Raw genomic sequence first — 16,829 nt, forward strand, 5'->3', positions numbered from 1 at the left:
TTATGCCACATGGCTTTGTTTTGTGTGATTGAAGACATATTTCTGTGTCAAGAGATGGGCTGTATTATTCAGCAGGACTATGGGAAAAATGTAGACAGTATGCAGGTGGGAAATACTACCAACAAGTAGTAAATCATTCAAAAATAAAATAAAAATACCATGAGTTGTGGTTAATTTTAGTTCACATTTCAAGCCCTGTAGGCTATAATAATATAATAATATCCCTATAACATATCTGGTATGGATAAACTTTACTTTACAGCGAGCTGAACATACTTTACATTATTAAATGTAATTTTCAAATGCTTTTAATATACTTCTTTGGGAATATACTAACATAAACATGCTGGCTTTCACAAGTTCACCTGGAACTCTCGAAGCGAAGCCATTGCAGTAGGTGTGCTGCCATGCCATAGGGTTACTGCGGTCAGCGTGATCTTAGCTGGAGTTTTGTAGATCAGAGTCCTGGCTTTGATTTAATCCACTTAAGATACATAGAGTCATAAAGTTTTTATGAAAGTTCATAATGAGGAAATGCAGTAATAGTGACGTTTTCTTATCAGTATGCAGATATGTAATCATCCTCTCCATGCCAAATTGGGGAAAGATGTTGAAACTGAAAACCACTGACACTGAGTTTCCTTTTTCAATTCAGTTTTTTTTTTTTTAAGGCCAGATTTAGAATTTTTGTTTTAGCCCTATAGTTAACATGACAAGTGCTGGCCAGGGCTCTGGGGCCCACACTGACCTCAACAGATGAAGATGGTGGGTTACTTGTTCAGCTTCACTTTCTTTCACATTCATATTCATGTCTGTGAACTGAAGTAATACTTGTTATACAAGAAGAATTAAAGGTGTACTGGCTCTCACCATACAGGACAGATGTCAAGTGAGGATCCACTGTGGTCCCCTATAATACAGAAATCCATCATGTTTTTTTATAACAAAGTCATCTTATATCAAATTCATGTATTTTCATACAGGGTTGAAAATAGTTCTTTAAAACTCTTTTAACCAGAGGGGTGGAGAAAATTTGTCTCTGGGTGTTGAGTAACTAGTCGTGATGTTTTTAGCCAAAGATTCAACATGAACATTAACAAAAATGTGCAAATAATCAAGGGTTAGGTTAAGCTGGGCTGGAAATCAGGCCTGATATGAACTTAGAAATTTGTCAACAGAGAGCCAAATTCCTGACCTCTTTTAAAGCGGCATTCTGTTTTTGTTGGGTTTTTTTCAAATAGCAGCAGCAATCTGTGTGTATTGGACTCCAGGTTCATGTTCTGCAGTTCTGCCCTATGGAACTGTTTTTCTCTCAGTGTGTCCCTGTTTTGTACAAAGATAACATGACAAGATCACCATGAAACAATTCAGTTGGAACTCCATAAAATAATATTACATCCTCTTCTAAAAGTGTCCTTAGGATAGCACATGACATGGCTAAGAAGAAGTCCAAATATGGAACAAATGCAGTTGCGAGGACAATACTTTCCACTCATATCATCATATCTTAAGATGTTTGATTTGAAAGAGAATGTGCAATGAAGAAAGCAAATGGCACTTGTTGATAATATATAGTTGATAATAGAGTTTAATAATCAGTAAATATATTCTACAGTTTACACAAAGGGAAAGGTATGAGAATGACATACAGTGTTTAAAGTATGTATGTAAAGACATAAATGGTGTGTACAATATACACATACATAGTAGGATAATGAGTGATGTAGGTTAATGACAAAGATTAGAGCGAAGATAGTAAAGCTACATGTAAGTGGCATAGTGGCCAGAATGGTGTCAGCGGCAACTAGGGCATTGGGGGTCAATGCCTGCCCAAATAAGGACTTTGTGCCCAACTAATTTGCCAAATCCAATTACAAGCATGTCACAATTGGTTCACAATCAGACTAACATTTAAAAAAAACGTACTGTAATGCGTGTGTGGTTTTAAATTATTTCAACATACGGTACAATTAATGAAGATTGCATGTTTTGTCTCTAGAATATCTCTAATCAGATCACTGGACATGTAATCATTGATTCAAAGTAGGACATAAAGAATAAAGTCCATTGCTTGGTTGTGAGTCCTTTTAAAGCAGCGATTTAACACAAGCATACATGTTGGACGATTTGAATGAGATGAGAGGAGCATTTTCAAGCCCTCCTTCTCACATACAGGAAACAGCACACAGTTTATGAGGTGAAGGGTTGAGGGAGAGGCCCACACGTGGAGTCAGGTCCAGTTCATCCTCTGATACTCCAGGTGGAGGAGTGAAACAAAAGTTTTGCATGAGGGTGGCGAAGAAGATGAAGAGCTCCATCCTGGCCAGACTCTCTCCGGGACAAATCCTACGACCTATAAGAGAGAAAAGGGGAAAGCTTCAGGTCATCTGTGAGGAAACTGAACACTGACAAGAAGGGAGTTCACAAACCTGCAGAAAAAGGCATGAAGGCATCTCGCTTGACAAACTTTCCATCTTTGTCCAGGAAGTGGGAAGGATTAAAGGTGTGTGGGCTCTCCCACTCACTCTCATCATACAGGACAGATGTCAAGAGAGGATACACGGTGGTCCCCTGTATAAAAGACACATATTGAACTTCCTGGAAATAAAAATAAATACTAAACCATAAAACAATCCCCTGAAACAACTTGTTCATGCTTTATTTTAATAGATTTTTGTCTGACCTTCTTAATGAAGTAACCCTGGAAAGTGATGTCTCGGCTGGTTCTGTGAGGAAGTGCTACGGGGCGACGTTGGCCAGTCTCTGTGTCTCATGGATGACAGCATCAGTGAAGGGCAGGTTCCTCCTGTCCTCAACCTGCACCTGACGACTTCCTATCACCCTGCTCAGCTCCTCCCGGACCTGGTCTGGGAGATGAAAGAGGATAGATGACAAAAATTAAGAAAATTCCTAAATCATTGCATTCAGTTTGTTATCATTAATGAGTCTCTGTAGGTAAAGTGTGTAACTTGGAATGTATGTTTACATATAAAAGCTGAGCACATTTACAGCTCCTTACCCTGCATTTTTGGATATTTGGTCATAAAAAGAAGGCCCCATCTGATTGTAGTTGCTGTCGTATCAGTGCCAGCAACAAACAGATTCAGGACTGTCACCAAAAGATTTTCATTGTGGAAGGGACTGTTGGTAATCCCAGATTTCTGCATATAAAGATCAACAGTTATTCACCTGGTCCCAAAATTTGCAGTGTCATATTATTGTTAAAGAATCACCAAGAATGAATGAGATTGTTTTATTTAGGTAGTAGTGTACAATGATCCTTTCATTGTCCTTAATAGCCTGTAGACTCCATGACACATTATTTTTGGGTCTTTGCTTTTTTTCACCACCTGGGGAGAAGCAACACGAGGACGGCATAACATGGAAACAACGTCACATTGTTCCACTCGCTGTATTAACTAACATATACATTTTAGATTAAGTTATATGTTTCCCAACCTCTAGATTTTGCTTGTGAGCCAGAAAGGCATCCACAAAGCCTCTGCACATCTGTGGATTGAGGGTCTCTTTCAAACGACTGAACAGCTCTAAATTCTGTTTCCTGTTGGCAGCAAACAATCTGTGGTATTCCCTCCGATTGGCAATCCATTTGCAGAGCCACGGGAACAAGTTGTATATCTGTCAAAAATATAAACATATTAATATTTAAAACAATATATAATGAAAAGTTGTATAATGTCTTTTCTGTATTTAATATTTAAATTACAATGCTGAAGGTATAAACTTCAGAAACATAAGAAATGATACCTGTACCGACGGGGTCCCCAAAAGTTGCATGATTCTGTTTGTCCGATCCACGAGGGATGTAAACTCTGGGTCATCATATTCAAATCTGCTGCCATAGGTGATTGAGCAGATAATATTAGAGACTGCATAGTTTATTGGTCGGGCCGTATCAAAAGCTTTTCCTGCAACAAGAAACAATAAAAAAAATTATAATTTTGTACTTAAACTGTTGCTATAGTTAGATAAAATATGCCATTTACCTTTGAACTTCTTAAACACTTCAATGAGTTGGTGACATTCCTCAATGATTTTGTCCTCACAGGCCTTCTTGCCCATCCCAAAGTCTCTCAGGTTAGTTAAGGCAAAGCGCCTCATCTCTTTCCATGAATCGCCATTAGACCATACAATACCTGAGTTGAAGTAGTTCAACAGATTTGAAAAACATGAATAAAGTGTATACATATTTGCCTAACATCAGCCACAACAGGGAGATGGTTGGACTACAGCTTTGTTCTTTATTTGCTTACCATTTCCTTGAATAAATTCATGCAAAATTAGCATTTGATCTCGGTCTCCAAACTCATCAGCGTAGTTGACAAGAGCCTCCTTCACTGTCTTGTATCCTGCCAGGACCACCACTTTCTTGGGTCCCAAATAGATGGTGAACACTGACCCATATTTCTTGGAAAGCTAACAAAAGGGGCACACTGTCATGACATTATCTTGCTTAACACACACACACACACACACACACACACACACACACACACACACACACACACACACACACTGGAGAAAGTATACAACGTGATAGAACTGCTGATAGTATACCTGCCTAGACAGAAGACAAAAGCTAAATAAAAACCTACTCCAGCAAACTCCTTACCTTCAGTAATGTGTTGTAGGGTCTCTTGAGGTCCATCTGCAGCAGGTTACCCAGCAGGGGAAGTGGTTTTGGTCCTGGAGGTTCATTCTCTTTTGCCTGGGAGCTGAAGCTGGAAGAGGAGAATAGGTAGACAAGAAGCAGGAACACCAGAGCTCCTAAGATTGACACAGCACTGGAAGACTGGAGAAAAAGATCTAATATCACCATTACTGGAAAAAAATCTGTATTTGTTTGTTGCCACTGCAGTGAAAAGTTCCCTGACCTGCTGCGTTTGGCTCTGTTGCTGTTTTAAAAAAGATAAATGGCTTCTGTGGCTGTAAAATGAGAACACAGCCCAAAGTTCAAACTATACACTGACGTTAAACAACACTAGTGAGTCTTTGCTCTTGCGTAATTTTTAGGTCAGCATTCGTTGAAATTTGATCAGATGGTGCAATCAGTTTGCAATTGGAAATGCAAGTTCCCAACAGGTGGACAGTACTGCAGGCGTGGAAAGTTCCCTGCAGTGTTGCATTAAATATAGCTAAAGATTTTTTGGTTGCCAGATGGGTTAAAGGCAGAAGTAAGAGTGGTAAGGGTATTCATGGAGTAAACCTTTCCCCTCTAAGTGGTAAATAATTTTCTGACAAAGTTAAGTATTATCAGTAAACTAATTTGAAATCCTTGCTGCTGGGCCAGTGTCACTACATGCTCCTGTGTCATCTTATTCATTGTTAATCTTTTATGTGGTTTATGGAGAGAAGACTCGAAACTGTCAATAGTGGTTGAAGTTTAACCTGGACAGGTCAGATATTCACAACTGTATTTGTAGGCTGGACTTCAACATGCTTACACATCCATATTGTCTTTGTGGTGCATTTTTTATTCTGTTTTGAGTATGTATTGTGAACTTATTAAACTAAAATATAGAAATAGATACACACGCATAGAGGTCGAGACAAGGTAAGACCACCAGAGCCCCTAATTGGAAGACAGAACTGAAGGACTGGAGAAGAAACTCCATTGCTGTAAAAATATCTGTGTCCTTGTTGTTGCCAGAAAGAACAGTTTGTACCATAGATTTTATTTTTTATAAAATTACATAGATTTATTAAGTGAGTGAGCTAAAGTCTTGAACATGGGAAGGATCAGTATAATGCAACTGCATGAAATTTAGGGTATTTTAAAGATTTTTTGTTACACTTAATGAAATGGTTTTAAATTATTTCAACATAGAGTTAATGAAGATTGCATGTTTTGTCTCTATAATGTCTCTTATCAGATCACTGGACATGTAATCACTGATTCAAAAAGATCTGCAAGCATAAAAAGAATGAATAGTATAATAGAAAGAATGAAAGTCCATTGCTTGGTTGTGATTCATTTTAAAGCAGGAATTCGACCTAGGCATACATTTTCTCAAAGCCTATACATCAGTGGACAATTTGAGTGACACGAGAGGAGCATTTTCAAGCCCTCCTTCTCACATACAGGATACGGCACACAGTCTATGAGGTGGAGGGTTGAGGGAGAGGCCCACACATGGAGTCAGGTCCAGTTCATCCTCTGACACTCCAGGTGGAGGAGTGAAAGGAAAGTTTTTTGCATGAGGGTGGTGAGAAAGATGAAGAGCTCCATCCTGGCCAGACTCTCTCCAGGACAAGCTCTGCGACCTGCAAATTAGGAAAAGGATAAACTTCAGGTCCTCTGTGAGTAAACTGAACATCAACAAAATGTGATGGCTGAGTTCACAAACCTGCAAGCGTTTGACAAGGGATAGATGACAAAAGAGAAGGTAGGTTTTGGTCCTGGAGGTTCATTCTCTTTACCCTGGGAGCTGAAGCTGGAAGAGGAGAATAGGTAGATGAGCAGCAGGACTATCAGAGCTCCCAACAGGGAGACAGAATTTGAGGTCTGGAGAAAAAGATCAAATATCTCCATTGCTGTAAAAAAGTCTGTCTTTTTTGCCACTGCAGTGACGATGAAAGCTCTCTCTTCTACTGCGTTTGCCTCTGTGGGTGTTTGGAACAAGTTCCAATGTACACTGAGAACACGGCCCAAAGGTCTGAATACATATTTGATTTATTTTATTACTATAGAGAAGGGAGGGAAAAGATCAAATAAACCATCAAAATGTTTTCTACAAGCTATAGGAACATTTTAATCCAGAGAGAAAGCATGAGAGAGAAACATCTCTGCTCAAATCTGCAACCCCAACCACCAAACCTACTGCTGCATGCAAGCACGGAGAGAGGGAGAGGGAGAAGATTCCAATATAATCTAGTTGCATATATTTCTCATATAAATCGTTACTAAATCTGTCCCTGCTTTTTAGAAATATTGACCAACAGTTGAACTGGGCTCACAGGGCTGCTCCCTCTCTTTTCTGTTGCCGGTGCCTTCAGGCTCATTGGGCTGAGGGGGCTGAGGGGGCTGTTTCGGGCTATTGAAACTCTGTTGCAATATCACAGGGCAGTTTCAGGTTATTGCAACTGACTTTCTACAATTATTGCAAGTAGTAATAAAGCAGTAACTTCAAGAAGTAAGTAAACGGTGAAGTCTCTCTTTCTCTCAAGGAAAGTGCAGTTATTTACTCATCTAACATCTCTGAGATTCAATATTTTAGAGATACTCACAGCGCTCAGATTTTAACTCCAACCCTGTGTTTCTTCATGTCAAACAGTAAAACGATGTTTTGCATTTAGTTTATTTGACGTAGTTTACAGAAGAGCTTTTAAAGTTAAATGTCAACCAAAATAAAAGTCTTTCTTTTGTAGTCATAGAAATAAATGCATCCCATTCCACAGCTCCACATCCCCTGGACTCAACCAGTGGAAACACAGACAGTGCCACTTTACCACTGAAAAGGGGTTTATAGTAAAATCCTGTCATCAGGATTCAAGTACTCTGCTGCCACCTAAATTCTACAGTTATCAACTGCAGTCTCCTCTTTTACCGCTGCGTCATCTCTATGGAAACGCGGCAGCAATACCGTCAAATAAAACCAGTGACATCTGTAACTCTTACTAAGTATTTATGGGGCATTGTTCTCGCTATAGACCCAGTAGCTGTATGAGGTAGCATGGGGTGCCTGAGTAACTCACCTGGTAGAGTGTGCCCCATGTACCGAGACCATACCGCAAAGGTCAGGGTTCAAATTCAGCGCAACAAACTATTCTATAACATAAAATACAGGAAAGACATGAGCAGAATTTAAACTGTTAACACTTTTATTGTAAGTGGTTTGTGATCTTTAATTAACATATATTATTGTTAATAAGCATCTTATAAGGCCATTATTACCTATTAATTAATAATTCTTACAAGAACCTCAATATAAAGTGTAACCTTTTCAATCAGGCCACAAAACTGCAGCCAGATGTGATTAAAATAAAAGTTTGAACACACAGATCAGAGAGGTTCTTTGGGCAAAAGGGCAGTATCTGTTTGGATGAAACCCAGCTGCTTTTCAGAAATCCTCATTTCATTTGAATCCTGTCTGATGTTAAAGGAATTTGATCACTGATAATTTTGTTTACTAGCTAACCCAGTGCCGTGACCTCCCTGAGGGAGGAGAGTGTTTGAGGACAACTTCCATACTACAACCAGGTTTGGGGAGTAACGGATTACATGTAATCAGAATACAAAAAAAGTAACTGCAATCCAGGACAGTTACAGAAAATAGACATAATCAGATTAAAGTTACATTTAGTAAAAAATTAGGATTATTTAGGACACATTTTTGATGCTTACAATCTTCAGTTTCCATTTTCACTTTCACTTTGTCTTTTTTTTTTTTTTACATATTTGGTGTTGAGTTAATCAAGAAGTAGCGGAAAGCAATCGAGTTACATTACTTTAATATTGTGATACTTAGATTAGATAACTGACTACATTTTTTAACATGTAATTACTAACTGTATCGGATTACATTTTTAAAGTTACCCTCCAAACCCGGATTACAATTTACAATTAATTATAGCACAACTTTTTATTGGTTCTGTTGCATGCATGCATAAAACCTTAAGTTCCACTCCCAACTCTTTATTCCACATAAAAACATACACTTGTGTGAAATCAGTACACATGCATAGGTATGCAGGGGAAGGAAGGAAGAGCAAGAACAGATACTACTGACACAGTGAGCCTCTTTAAACTACCTTAAGGCTGATATAGCTTAGTTTTAGTTTATATATATATATATATTTATAGTTTATATATATAAATATATATATATATATATATATTCGGTGTGTGGTTTTGAACATATTCACTATTGTGGCAATGCATTGGAAGAGCACTTATACGAATTACACTCTACTCTTTAGCATGAAACTGAGATAAATCTAACACAGGTCCAAGTCCTCCTCCTCACATACAGGGGACAGCACACAGTTTATGAGGTGAAGGGTTGAGAGTGAAGCCCACACGTGGAGTCAGATCCAGTTGGTCTTCTGAAACTCCGGACGGGGAGTGAAGCGAAAGTGCTGCAGGAGAGTGGCGAAAAAGACGAAGAGCTCCATCCTGGCCAGACTCTCTCCAAGACATATCCTGCGACCTGCAAGAGAAAATAAAGAAAGAAAAAACGTCAGGCCAACTGCCCGACGACTGAACATCAACAAAACGTGATGGCTGAGCTCACAAACCTGCAGAAAAAGGCATGAAGGCATCTCGCTTGACAAACTTTCCATCTTTGTCCAGGAAGTGGGAAGGATTAAAGGTGTGTGGGCTCTCCCACTCACTCTCATCATACAGGACAGATGTCAAGAGAGGATACACAGTGGTCCCCTGTTGATGATACAGAAATTAAAAGGCTTTTCTATATTCTAGCATATAATAGCATTATTTTCAAACTGCACAAAAGTGTTTTAAGGAGCCCTGCTCCATTCTGTTTAATTGCCACATTTATTGTTGAATATGAAGATGTGTATGAAGGACTAAATGATACCTCTTAACAATGACCAGGGGGCAAAATGTGCACACAATGCATGGTTAATGGTAAATTTATAAGTAAGTCAGCCTTAAGTTAACATGTTTAAGTGTGAAAAAAATATGCACACTATACTCTTTTTAAGTTAGCTTTATTGTAATTTTAATCGTAAATGTGTTTTGTAATTTCTAAAATATTTATGGGTTTAATCCTTCATATGAATTATTTAATTCAGACCTTCTTAATAAAGTAACCCTGGAAAGTGATGTCTCGGCTGGTTCTGTGTGGCACTGCCATAGGGACGATGTTGGCCAGTCTCTGTGTCTCATGGATGACAGCATCAGTGAAGGGCAGGTTCTTCCTGTCCTCGACCTGCACCTGACGACTTCCTATCACCCTGCTCAGCTCCTCCTGGACCTGGTCTTGGAGATGAAAGAGGAATGAGGATAGAACAGTAATTTCATTGGTCATCAATTAGTCTGTCCTTTATGTCTTTTATCCACATTGCCTGCATAGTGTCTGGCCAATAAAACCATGTTTTTCTGATTATGATGATTTTTGTGTTGGTAAAGCATATAGCTTGGATTGTGTGTTTAAGTGAGTGAGATGTGCATATCTATATCTTACCCTGTATTTTTGGATACTTGGCCATAAGCAGAAGTGCCCATCTGAGAGTAGTTGCTGTCGTATCAGTGCCAGCAGCAAACAGATTCAGGACTGTCAACATGAGATTATCATCATGGAAGTGACTGTTAGTAATCCCAGACTCCTGCAGATATAGATATAAAAATATGATCCAGACTTATAGCTGTACATAGCACAGCACAGCAAGCTGATCGGTGTGTAAGTTAGTTAGTGCTATGGCAAACACAAATGAAACACCAGAGCTGGAAGTCCCACAGTCAGACGTTCAGCTAGTTTTTTTGTTTTTGTTTTTGCGAAGTTTGGTTTCTGACACTGAGCCAGAGTTAGAAAGCAACTTTCATTTGTCAATTTCTTTTTAAATATATGGTTGTATAGATATAATTTATGGCAAAATTAGATTATTTGGTTGATGTTTTAATCCTCCCTAAAACCAGAAGTAGTGAAAATTATTCTCTTCATCCCTGATTTCATTTCAGGTGCAGACATTTTCCTTGCTGCTTCAATGATTGATCAAATTTGCAGTGACAGGACAAAATTGAAAAAGGACCAGCGTGTAAGATTTAGTGGCATCTCTGTGGTGAAGTTTCAGATTGCATCTCACTTGTTTTATCCACCCTTTCCAAGTGCATGGGAGAAACTACGGTGGCCACAAAATGCACAAAAAATGCAAATGACAAAGAATTGACCCATCAGATAAAATTTCTCAAAGAACCAAATCTCCAACATTAACAAATCAATTCAAATATGATGTTTTAAATCCTAATTAGAAATAATATAAACAATAATATATGATATATAAGATAATAGAAGCATCCAAACCTCCAGATTTAGCTTTTTGGCTAGAAAGGCGTCCACAAAGCCTCTACACATCTGTGGATTGAGGGTCTCCTTCAAACGACTGAACAGCTCTAAGTTTTGTTTGGTGACAAAGTCGGTGATCTGTAGGACTTCTTTTCTGTTAGCAACCCATTTGTAGATCCATGGGAACCAGTTGTACATCTGTTAAGAAAAAAAAGGTTCTTACCAAACTGAAACTTTTTCCTATGTGCAATTAATACAATGTATTTATCATGTATTTAATATTAAAGTCACTACTCTAAAAACTCCATAAAAATAGTGATCGATACCTGTATAGATGGGGTCCCCACAAGTTGAACTCTTTTGTTTGTTTGATCTACCATAGTTGTAAACTGTGGGTCATCGTATTCAAATCTGCTGCCATAGACCATGGAGCAGATAATATTAGAGACTGCATAGTTCATTGATTGGCTCGTATCAAAGGCTTTTCCTTTAACATGGAAAAAAAACAAAAACAAATGAAAATCCCAGCAATTTTTTTTTTACATCCCAAAAGTAGGTAATCACACATTTGATTTAAAAAAAAGAACATTTACCTTTGAAATTCTTAAACACTTCCATGAGGTGTTGACATTCCTCAATGATTTTGTCCTCACATGCCCTCTTGCCCATGCCAAAGTCTCTGAGGTTAGTTATAGAAAAGCGCCTCATCTCTTTCCATGAATCACCATTGGACCATAAAACCCCTGAGATTAAATATGTTTTTAAATGAAAAGACTAATAATGGGTAAATAATAAACCTTTGCAGAAAGTTAACTAAACAGGAAAATTATTATCTCTTTTTATTCTTTCCTTACCATGGCCGTGATTAGTTTCTTCTGCTATTAACATTGGATCTCTTTCACCAAAGTCATCTGCATATGTGACAAGTGCCTCCTTCACTGTCTTGTACCCAGCCAGAACCACCACTTTTTGGGGTCCAAAATACACAGTGAACAGTGATCCATATTTCCTAGAAAGCTAAAAACAGTTGTATATTGTCATTATGTTTTTTTTATACATATAAAACAAAAACATGTGAAGGCAGAAAATGTGATATGACTATTATTGTAACAGTGTTGCTGCTTGGAGAGCATAAATAAATTACCATAAAACATTCCAGTCACTTCCTCACCTCCATTAATGTGTTATAGGGTCTCTTGAGGTCTAGCTGGAGCAGGTTGCCGAGCAGGGGAAGTGGTTTTGGTCCTGGAGGTTCTTTCTTGTGAGCCCGGGAGCTGAAGCTGGAGAAGGAGATGAGGTAGAGGAGAAGCAGGACCACCAGACCCCCCAGCAGGGAGACATAAGTGGTGGACTGGAGAAAAAGATCTAATATCCCCATGACCTAAAAAAACAAAATATATGAATATTCCTGAGGCTTCAGCTTGGTGACTACTTTTCTGAAGAGGGATGTCTTATGTAACAGCCCAAGGGGGAGGGACAAACTAGCCACATTTGTTGCGTAATGTTTAACTATCATTATCACTATTTAACTGTGCGTGGGTGTGTGTGTTTTTTTTGTTTATTAGGATCCGCTTTAGCTTCTGTATAACAGTCGCTATTCTTCCTGGGATCCACACAGTTTATATGGTGACAATCCTATACATATCTATCTCTATCTCTAAACATAGGAGGACAAGGTAAATGGTAAATGGACTGCACTCATATTGCATCTTTCTAGTCTTCAAAGCACTTTACACTGCATGTCACATTCACCCAATCACGCACATTCATACACTGAGGGCAGCTGCCCTCATTTTTAAATACATGCAGATCGAGATGCATCATTCACAGGAGTTTTTGTTAGTTTCTATTAGTATTTTTCTATTTTGGTGTAGCGTTTAAGACTTCTGCTTTTGACGACTGAAGAAACACCACCGGACATTATTCACTTGCTACTACTACACTGCTGCTGCCAGCCTGTCACTCACTCCAGTCAGTGTCAAGCCCACGCCTCCTGAAGTACCTGTCCTTTGCAGGTCTCTCATGCATTATTTTCATTTGGCGGGAGGGAGGGAGCAAGCAGAAGTGTTGTGTGCAGTTTTGCCTCCTGCTGTTGTTTAAATTGTGTACTGAACACAGTCTTTCAGAGGCTTAGTTGACTCCTTTTTAAAGCCAGATATCATACGGAACTAGATGGCCTAATCTTAGTCTAATGTCTTACCGTGTCATGCATGTCGGGAAGGGAGCTAAATAATGCTTTAGGCTACAGTTTGGTGATGTAAAAACTGGCATGGCCATTTCCAAAAGGATCCCTTGACCTCTGACCTCAAATAAAAATGGCTTCTATGGGTACCCATGAGTCTTCCCTTTGCACACAAGCACTATTGCAGCATTGCATCCATGCAGTTTTGGGCAAAAACCATACTGTTTTTTGCGTGTAGTATAAATGTGTGTTTTTTGCCTAGTGTATTTGATATGTCTGCATACTGGGGTCCCTAAACAGTATTGGAATTGCATAAATTGTTCCTGTTACACTGCTGTGGACAGACTGTCACTCACTCTGGTCTGTGTTGAGGCCACACCCCCTAAAGTGGCCTGATGCATTTTTCTTACTTTTTTGCTGAGTAAGATGGAGTTTGCAGAATTGAGGAGTACAGTTATACTTTAATGAAGATTCCATGTTTTGCCTCTTGCTTTTGTTGCAATTGTACACTAAAAACAGTATTTCAGCACGTATTATCTTAAAACATTAGTTTCGTTATAGAGTATTCAGCTCTGTGACAATTGTAATGATAAATACCTTTTGTGCCAGCTCAAGGAGAGGGGTTAACATGTGTAAAGGTTCCCACACAAATACCAGTCAATATTTGCTGTTAGGTCTTTTCAGGTCAGTGTTCTTTGTGGTGAGACTGTTATGTGAGATAAGTGTGTACATGTGTTATCTAAAATGACTGCTTACTTTTGACCTTTTTATTACTTATGTTTTAACTTATTGAGAGTGGGACTAATCTGAATCAGATCCCAATTGTCCTGATTTTTGTATAAACCCACCTTAAACTTAATTATGGCATGTGCCTGTGCTTCGAGAATTTGCTGGTATTTAGTAGAATTCATTCATCCTCCACCTGTGCAATGATTTCCTGTGTCTCCTGCATCGTGGATCAGTGGGCATCGATAACTTTAATTTACAGAGTCTTACACGGCTGCTTAGAAGAACCCATTCTTGGTGAGTGTTCACAAAGTTTGAAGAGTGACAGTATGTGTAAAGGGTTAAAAATTGGCACCAGCTGATATTTCCTAATGACAATCGTTGACATGCCTCGGGCCTAAAGAGCTGAGATCTTGTACAAAGCCTGCAGAACTCTCAAACTTTTGCACATGCCACAATAATGCTTTTTTTGCTTTGTTTTGTTTTGATTTTCAATTTATAAAATAATGTATATATGTAATATATAATAATAATAATAATAATAATAATAATAGTAATCGAAATAATAATAGAATATTATTAATATAATAATTATATATTGTATAAATATGATATATAACATGTATATTGATGTGAAATGTTGATCATGCTACTGTAGCAGTCTCTTGCATTGATGGATCAGGCACAAACTGTTACTTTTGGGCTCACCAGCCTCACTGTCATCAGTCATTTATTCTGATATTAACATAATCAGTTGTGATATCAAGCTCCCGAAAATGGGAACAGCTAACAGAATGTGGGGCACACCAGGGACATGCAGACAGCTCTCACACAACAGCAACAATACTAAGTTTGGGTGTGACAGTGTCACATGACAGGGGGCAAAGGAAATCCCTTTGGATCAATTTGTATTCATATATATGGCTCTGGGCCGCCCCATCTCTGCGTGCAGGAGAGAAATGCCTATCAAAACGTAACAAAAGTTTGAAAATGTGGTGATTTAATTTCAGCAGTAATGTCTCAAGTGGGCAGGATTAAAGTTGTGTGGGCCCTTTTACTCACTCTCATCATACAGGACAGATGTCAAGAGAGGATACACTGTGCCCCCCTGTTACCAACATAAAAACTTAAAAGCTCCTCTTATGGATTATATTATTGCAGTAGAACTACTTATACTTCTAAATCATTTCATAAATAAAAAGCAAGAATTACATTAATGAAGTTGATAATATGAACTATTAGTTATTAAAAATATTTGTTGGTGGTTGTCTATATACATATATATATATAGACAACCACCAACAAATATTTACGGGGTAAATATATATTTACCCCGTATTTGGGGTAAATTGAGCATAGGAGCGGGGTAAGTTGAGCCGTATCCCCTTTGCCTTTATTAGTCCCCACAGCTAAAATGGTGCACTTTTATGCTAGGTTTATGACCTCATGTTGTAGCTCATAGATACCACAATTGATGTATAAAACTAATTTAAAATTATCTATTTTGGTCTAAACACAATTCTCAATAACCACTACCCATGTGGTCCTTACATTCACAGACTCCATGAAATGATGCCTTCCTCCTAATATTTGGTCACATGATCAATGTTTTTTACCATTTCCTAGCAGCAAGGGGTGGCTCAACTTACCCTTTGGCTCAACTTACCCCACTCTCCCCTATATATATATATACTGCTGTGGCAAGGACTCAGTCACAATACATGCTCCACCAGATGAGCTATCAGGCCACCCAAATATATTTTATACATTTATGTTCAAATGTTTGAACACGCCCCGTCGGGTCCCATCAACCTTGGTTTGAGTATCCACTCCCTAACTCCTGTCTGCCTCGGAGCGGAAGCTGGTGAAGGAGACGAGGTATATCATGTGCCTATGATTTAAAAACAAATCTTGTCCAATGTGAACTGAGTTTCCTGCCCTGCTGCCTTAAGTTCTGTGTGTATTTTGGCAAAGAGTGGCTGTATTTGGCTGCCAGCGAGGGCAAAAGGACAGGTGAGGGGGCAGAAAGGGCATTCAGTGTGGAAACGTTTCCTTACAACTAGTAAAAGATTATGTGACAAAGTAAATCAATGTCAGTAAGATTTTTTTTTAAATAATGTCCTTTTATTATATATTATATTTGCAAACCAGTTTAAAATCAATGCGAGTAAATCAGCTGTCGAGCTGTTAGGGCCGTATTATTTTTAATTTCATAATTGAAACATCAGTTAACACCAGGTTTTGCTTACTCATTGTTTATGTTTTATTTGGATCAGAAAGAGAGTACAGAGGTTAAGGGGCTGACTGAGGTAAAGTTTTACCTGGAAAGTAAAGGTAGTAAAGTAATAAAAAAGATAGTAAAGCTTTGAAATTTCCAGTTTGAGGGCAGTTTGCAATTCATTCCATTTAAAAGTTGCAATGGACCTGAAACTACTTTTCCTAAAGTCAGCACATACATTTGGGATATCTAAAGTTAAGAATTATGCACTGTGAATTGTAAATGGTAAATGGACCTGTACTTGTATAGCGCCTTTCTAGTCTTCCAACCACTCAAAGCACTTTTTACACTGTGTGCCACATTTACCCTTTCACACACATTCACTCAGTGATGGCAAAGGCCTATAACACTGTAACTTTTAACTTCCTTATTATTTCTTCTTGTAGGTAAAGAAATCATGTTATGATACAAAGAGCAGTGAGATGAGTATGACATTTTGAATTGATAAAGCATTTAGCTGGCTAAGTAATGATGGTGCAACCTGATGATACATAATATTATGTAATCAGGTGCAGACCTAATAACTAACTGAAGAATATTTTTGTAGTTTTGAAAAGACAGACAGCATTTATTTCTGAAAGCCTGGTTTGATTTTTGATCTTTTTTTTTGGTCAAATGTTCAATATGAATCTTGAATTTCAGTCACCTATCAAGC

At 38.3% G+C, this 16,829-nt stretch overlaps 1 protein-coding gene and 2 pseudogenes across 1 annotated transcript; all 3 read right to left on the reverse strand.

Annotated features, from left to right (window-relative positions):
• Positions 1-1,570: 1,570 nt before the first annotated feature.
• On the reverse strand, positions 1,571-4,992 carry LOC127360606 (cytochrome P450 2K1-like; annotated as a pseudogene).
• A 685-nt stretch (positions 4,993-5,677) lies between these two features.
• Positions 5,678-7,765, reverse strand: LOC127360609 (cytochrome P450 2K6-like). Its single transcript, XM_051395042.1, is given in 4 exon segments — positions 5,678-6,209; positions 6,212-6,285; positions 6,369-6,455; positions 7,717-7,765. Coding segments are annotated over 4 exon segments (294 nt in total). The 5' UTR covers positions 7,736-7,765; the 3' UTR covers positions 5,678-6,095.
• Positions 7,766-8,303: 538 nt separating this feature from the next.
• LOC127360607 (cytochrome P450 2K1-like) lies at positions 8,304-12,446 on the reverse strand (annotated as a pseudogene).
• Positions 12,447-16,829: the final 4,383 nt, after the last annotated feature.

Source organism: Dicentrarchus labrax, unplaced genomic scaffold (genome assembly GCF_905237075.1).
Source record: "Dicentrarchus labrax unplaced genomic scaffold, dlabrax2021, whole genome shotgun sequence".
Lineage (NCBI taxonomy): Eukaryota > Metazoa > Chordata > Actinopteri > Moronidae > Dicentrarchus > Dicentrarchus labrax.